At 40.3% G+C, this 7500-nt stretch overlaps 1 protein-coding gene across 4 annotated transcripts in view; it reads right to left on the reverse strand.

Annotated features, from left to right (window-relative positions):
* Positions 1–7500, reverse strand: part of myot (myotilin) — a 51228-nt gene that overhangs the window by 15701 nt on the left and 28027 nt on the right. For all 4 annotated transcript variants that reach the window (XM_031280103.2, XM_036005832.1, XM_031280105.2 and 1 more), the window contains one exon: positions 3118–3337. In XM_031280103.2, the coding sequence (XP_031135963.2) occupies positions 3118–3337 (220 nt within the window). The remainder of the gene's footprint in view (positions 1–3117; positions 3338–7500) is intronic.

Genomic DNA, 7500 nt, shown 5'->3' on the forward strand with positions numbered 1-7500 from the left:
TCATTTACTGGGATGAAGCTTATTAACATGCTTCTTGGGATGAAGCTTATTAACATGATTCTTGAATTTTTAAAATGTAAAAGAATATTTAAGGTGGAGCTAACTTCAGTGTTAGGAAGTTGTTTGATCTTGTCAACTAATGTATGTCATATTTCCTGCTTGTTCAAAATGTAAAAAAAACAAAAAACAAGCTGTCTGAAATATTCGAAGAACAAAGTCTAATAGTTATACTCCCTAAACAGACACCTAGGTACAGGCAGGAGAGGATAAAAGAGACCGATGCTGTATATTGCAGACCTCCTTTGGCTGCATACTAGGGTTGCACAATATTGACAAAATGTGATATCGCGGCATCGATTATGAATATTACAATATTGATATTAATTTCGATATTTTTAAACATATGTCAAATTACAAAAGTTACGGGAAAACGCATCGTAACAATATTCATAGATTCATAACAATATAGTGCACAGTGAGACTTACATACAGCTCCGTAGTGCGTCTGGACCACAGATCGGTCGTGAATGAAAAATATTCAATCTACCCGACTCCAAACTCTGCCTGCACCGCCTTTTATAAAGTTGCGTGATAGCTACCTGTGAGAAATAGGTGCGGGATGGGATTTGGTACCGTTGGTCTAGTTCATTCAGAAGCTTCTTGAAGCCTTTTTTATCCTCTGTGTGGATGGGCATCATATCTTTGGCCAAATAGTACGTTATAGCATTGGTGATTTCAGTATGTCTCTTCGAGTTCTTGTCGTACTTTGTGCCACTAGCAGAAACACTCGCTAGCGAGGCTTGTTTGGCTAGCTCTGGCGTATTAACTGCAACAGGTTTTTATTTGGGATTAGGGCTGAAACGATTCCTCGAATAACTCGAATAATTCGATTACAAAAAATCCTCGATGCAAAATGATTTGCCTCGAAGATTCGTTAAATCAATGTTACCAACGTTGTATCGCTGACGGACAGTGTTTCCACACGGATCATTATTATTGTCGCACACCAGACGCTGCTCAGTCTGCTGGCGACACATGCCAGAGCGTAAATAGTGAGGGGCTAAGAGAAGAGACAGGCTGGAGAAAACGACAGAAAGTGTCCAAAGTTTGGAATCATTTCAAACGTAATTAAAACGAAAACTCTGGACAGTGCGTCTACTGAAAAACCGAACTAGCTTACGACAATAACAGCACGACGTCAATCTCAACAGCATCTCAACAGAAAACATTTCTCATCCATTCCACGAAGCGGACCCGACAAAAGTAAATCACGGAGTTGTATGGACGATGAAACTACACCAACCACAACAACTAGCAAAAACAAAGACAAGAAAATACGTAGTGGTGACCAAAATTTGATCTAAAGAGCCGACTTGTTGACTATCCCTTCAGAAAAACAGCTGATTGTTGCGCACCATTCTCTCTCACTCTCTCTCTTCACGGAGAAACAGCTGATCAAAGATCTACTAGCATAAGTGTAACAGAGCTGTGTGACATTGTAATCAAATATATAAATTAAAATAGATTGAGTATAATTAATATTTACATATATTTACATATAGGCCTATATACAGATCAGTCTCATGATGAAACTTGTAGTTCTGAAAGTTAAGTTGCACAACTTAAGGTCATGTTTATGTACGTTTAATGTATGCCTTAGTGTGAGGTTGATGTCATTTCAGAAAATCTTTTCTTTAAAAATTGTACAATGTAATATGGCGCTTAAATGCATTTCATATGTTTAGTTTTTTGAGAGATGATATTGTAAGCAATGTAGGCAGCTTTTGTAGGTAGCTTTTTCCGAAAATTTAACCAAACTATTGTTTATTATTGCTCTTCAATAAAACAAAAGTATTTCTTATCCGATTACTCGATTAATTGATGGAAGAATCGGTAGAATACTCGATTACTAAAATAATCGATAGCTGCAGCCCTATTTGGGATAGTATCATGCACTCATGATTCGTTCCATTTTGTTGTCTCTCTCTATTTCTTCATTTACACCGTCACTCTGTGAAATATGCACACACGTCACGTGGTTCGCTCCGTAGGGTTTGTCACGTAGTTGACCCGTGCACTGAAGTGCACTAACATGTGCAAGTGGCACGGTAATTGGCCAACGAAACATGATCATTATAGCATTTCAAGCGGGCTCTAAATCAAACACAACTAAGCCACACAGCCAACGGACGGGATGCAACGCTCCACAAAATAAACTAGGGTTTCCCGCAGCACTTTGCAGCTTAGGCGGCTGCCCTAGCAAGACAGGCCTGCCGCCTTAAAGGGGTGGTTCAGAATTTTGGACATAGGACCTCATTTCCAAGTTAGCCAGTGTGTTATTTATCAGTGGAGACCGTTTAACACTTTTCATACAGTCCTTCCAGTTGCAGAGTTTGCTGGTGCTAGACTAGCGCACGTCAACAGTACTGCTCCACAGTACACCTGAGGCAAATAAATTATAACGCCAGACTATCGATGTAAATGTCTGTGTTGATAAAATAATGTTAGAAATAAAAGAAAACGGTCTCCACTGATAAATAACACACTGGCTAACTTGGAAATGAGGTCCTATGTCAAAAATTCTGAACCACCCCTTTAGCTATCGGCACGTCGGTACTACCGAGGATGGATTCACTTTAAATCAAACAAATTTCGGTACCCGAGAGCGCATAAGCGCAAGCTTATCTGATGTCTCTATCTTGACAGAGAGCGGAGCTCACACACACACACACACACACACACACACACGGTGCCGACGGAGCGAAACAACGTCGACTTTGTTAAAGTCACAGTGAGTCACGGCAATGCCGGTAAAGCGGTTGCAAGTGTGTTTACACTTTTCAAAACTCCATGCAGACAGCGTATATAACGGCAAGGTGAAAGCTGTCACGGCATGGGTTAACGTTAGACTTCCTCTGTTACAGGCAGGCACCACTGTGTTCACTATGCCCTATTCACTAACTGACAGGCTGAGGTTGTCAGTCTCCCATTTAACCTTTAAAAACTTGACATATTAAGTCACACAAGACAGATGTTAAGCATGATGGCAGCTATAAACAACTGTAGCAAAAAGAGAGTGCATAGAGACACAAAACTTTGTGTAAGAAATGTTCTTACAGTGAAGCTGATCTTGCTTGGGGTGAACAGCTTGGGTGTTTGGGTTTTCTCCTTGACTTGGGTTTGTGGTGGTGGTGCAAGTGGAGGGAGAGGACTGGGCGTACGGGCTCGGACAGTGAACTCTGGTGACCTTTGGTCCTCTGAGCTCAGGGCACTTTCCTCCCCGCTGCGACCAAAGAGTTCTTCAGAGAAGTGGTTGGCCGGCTGAGGCTCTGGAAAACTGACAGACAAAAACAGTCATGTAAATGACTATATTCATAAACACTTAATACAGGGTTTCCCCAAGAAAAGTTGTTAGGCCCGGTGGCAAGTGTCTTTTTTTCGACGAGGACCCGCCTGGAGCCAGTCACAGACTGATGGCAGCATTAATGTAGAGCTAGGGCTGGGCGATATGGAGAAAATCAAATATCACAATATTTTTGACCAAATACCTCGATATCGATACCGCAACGATATTGTAGTGTTGACTATTGGTGCTTTCACAAAATAGTTACACAATGAGATTTTAGATAAATAACCATTAGTAATGTGGATATAATGACTAAGTGGGTAAAGGCAAATAATAGAACAGTTACAATGTAATGCAGTCTTTAAAACCAGGAAAAGACAACACTTATGCCATATTACCATGTTACGATATCCAAAATCTAAGACAATATCTAGTCTCATATCACGATATCGATATAATAAAGATATATTGCCCAGCTCTATGTAGAGCCCAATAGTTTCTATGATAACAGAATCATGGACAGAATTGTGAAATTGAGAATTTAATAAAGCTAAAAGATGGATTCCTTAGGGCTCTACATTAAGTCAGTGCTAAAAGCTAACTGGACACTGTAACTAGGGTTAGGGTTAGTCTTAAAAATACATTTAAATTTGTTTCGCCAGTGGTTTAGGCCTGGTGGGGGACAACTAGGCTTGCAATACACTTGAGGAAACTCTGCACTACATGTTCTGGGATGAGAAGTGAGCAGAGTCAGGCGGTAAGATTAAGGTTGCAAAGGTCTTATGGCATGTTTCGGTGAAAAGTGTGCCCATTGAATTGTAACCATGCTGGGAAGGCCACTTTGGCAAATACTCCACCAAGCAAGGGCTTACGGAAAGAGATGTCGTTCCAACATATCAACATGAAGGACTGAAAGGAAGATTTTAGTCCATGGATTTATTATAGACAATATTTTGGAGTCCTTTTTATGGAGGGGGAGTTTGTTGTTGTTGTTCAATAAAAGTTCAATGAAATGTTGAAGTTAAAATATGTAGGATTTTCCTAAATTACAGTGTATAGACTACAAAACTAATCCTTGCCAATCATTACTTATGACCCGAGTGTGTGCTGGTGTCTGTATCTGCAGAGACCCTGCACTCTGCCTGTATTTTCTCTTTCCTTGTTATTTTTGTGAGTGCGGGACATTTTGGGCATTAGCAAAGAGCCTTTGGGCATCATGTGGGTGTGTAACCCTCAGCCATTAATAGCATGCGGGGTGTGCAGCCTATTCTAATTCCCTACCGCCACTTTTCCCCTCAGCGTTTAGATTTCATCATTTCTATTGGAAGGGTTTTACAATTACTGTACGTCTGCTTATGATATGGTAAAATGTTTGTAGCTTGCAACGTTTCGGTCTAGTACGTGAAGTAGTCTAGTAGTAAATTTATCTTTGCAAGTTAGGCAGTGTGCGGGAGTTTCTTTGCAATTTTTCAATTTTAAACTCTTGTATTTAGGCTTTTTACGAAAACACCAAACTGAGACCAAAAATATTGAAGTAAAACAGTGGAACGGTTGGGCAAAACAGTAGTCATTTCTAAAACAAACAAAGTGCATTAATCTAATTGGGTAAAAGTTCATTGATTGCATGGAGGACAACTAGAACAAGTTGCATGGGTCTTCTGATAAATAGATTCAAATTACATGGATTCAGTGTGATCATCACTTTGTCTCTGAACGACAGTAGTTCCTGGCTGAGATTTTCACCATCACGATCAATAGGTCAAATGGTGAGCAACATTACCAAATATCTTCAGAATATAGGCTATGTTCCACAACGGCTGCCATCATACTACTGGGACTGCGTAATGAGCGTAACAGATAGCAATGGTTCTGCTCCCATTTCAGCCCTCTCAGTAGGTTTCTTCCTGTAATACCAAGCCTGGCTGGTCCTCTACTTTTATTCTAGGAAGGAATGCGGTTCCCATGACTACCACGTAGTCTGGGCTACGCTGGAGCATGATGACAATAGCAGTCTCTCTCATCGCTCTCTCTCTCTCACACACACTCATTTACTTACACACACTTGCTAAATGTTTTTCTGTGTTTCTCCTGGTCCCCTGAGGGCACAAGACAGTTTTGGCCAGCCAACATCAGCTGACCTAACTAGATTCTGAAAATACATTGATGGACAATTTTTTTTACCCTATGTGTACCTAAATCCTGAGAATGAGTGGTTTCTAAATGGCACAAGATGTAGGCTATGTAGGTGTAAATGGCCTAAATTGATGGATACAAGATAGACCAACCAAGCAGTCCGGATAATAAGAATTTAGCTTCTATATCATGCAAGTAATGAGCAAAATGTGGAGTTTTGGAAATATCCCACAAACTAAAAGACAGATATAGAAATCTATAGTTTGACTTATAGGGCTGGGTATCGGTACTCCATATCTTTAAGATATTGACTGAAATAACCCAGTGCCAAGTAGTATCAAAACTTTTCCAATCAAACGATCCCTGCATTCGATCCTTTTTGTAACAAGATCTTGAAAAAAAATGACTATTTGTATGGTTTTGCTCACAACCAATTACCGCAAGTGTTCTTCGATTAAATGCAAAGTGTGATTGGCCCCCTACCACAGCAGCTACACCCCATACAGTCTGTGCTATGGTGAAGTCGAGCAAAGTGTTCTTAACGTTGATTGCAGTTCAGTGTGCCGAGATGCTGTCGATCACATGAGGGGTATCGAATGTAGTGCCCTATTGGTATCGTATCACTTTAAGGGTACTGGTATCGATACCCAGCCATACCAACTTATACTTTTTGAGAGGGAGAGTTTAGGCCTATGTTGGCCGATAGTCATTTTTTTTTAACATAAACACATAACACAAACATGATTTTTGATTAGAATGTCTTCAATTTGGTTATTAAAGAAATGTGACCAAGATCAGACTGAGGTATTTTACAGATAAAAAGTAAACTTCTTAGTGCTCTCTGGGGGACACACTATATACTAGCAACTGTTTCTACATTACCTGCACCATATTTTTGGTATTTCTGGACTGAAATTTGTCTTACTTATCAGCACTCATATATGCCCAGTACATATTGTACATATTCTAAAGCAGACATTTTGACATAGCAGAACGAGCACAGGTGTTAATGACATTAACAATGTTCCATTTTAGTGGCCCAGTAACCCATCATAGTCAGCCAGCACGCAGAATACAAGGGTCATGAACGTGTCACACCTGAGTGTGTGTATGTGTGATTGTGATTTAGTACTGCGATGGTACAGTATGTGTATTTGTGCGATTAAGTGGGCAACGCTATATTGGTCTTGGAATTCGGACATCAGCTGGCAGGTGCAGACGCTCTACTGGTGGGGACCCAAGCCTTTTTAACACACACACACACACACACACACACACACACACACACACACACGTTTGTGGCATTATCTTTGTGGGGACCCGTCATTGACATAATGCATTCCCTAGCCCCTTAACCTTACCTTAACCATCACAACTAAATGCCTAACCTTAACCCTTACCCTCACCCTAACCATAACCTAATTCTAACCCTAATCCTACAACCAAGTCTTAACCCTCAAACAGCCCTTTAAACTTGTGGGGGCCATCATTTTGGCCCCACAAAGCCGTCAGGACCCCACAAGTATACTGGACTCCCGGTTTTTGGACCCCACGAATATAGCTAAACAAGCCCCACACACACACACACACACACACACACACACACACACACACTTTAATAAATGTTATACTGTATATCTTTGTTAAATTGGGAACTTGCCATCCCTAAACAGCAGAGAGGCAGATTATAGCGATGATGTTATGCAACAAATAAAGCCCAGTCGGAACGTGTCCACGATCATCGTCAAACTGGTGATATGGTGTTAGCATGTGATGAGTAATTACAGTAACTAAGCCAAAACAGAGTAACTGGTTTGTTGTTTATCTGCTGGATAGAGATATATTGAGTGATATACAGTATATTATTCATATTGGTGGTGAGAGATAAAATACGTAATTTTCACTTAAAGAGAGATTGTGAATGAGCACCATTTTCTTCACGTATTCATTAATTTGTCTACCTTGATGATCACACACAAAACTGGATTTATTCTAATGAAAGTTAGACAAATTAGGCAAAA

Source organism: Sander lucioperca, chromosome 1, assembly GCF_008315115.2.
Source record: "Sander lucioperca isolate FBNREF2018 chromosome 1, SLUC_FBN_1.2, whole genome shotgun sequence".
Taxonomy (NCBI): domain Eukaryota; kingdom Metazoa; phylum Chordata; class Actinopteri; order Perciformes; family Percidae; genus Sander; species Sander lucioperca.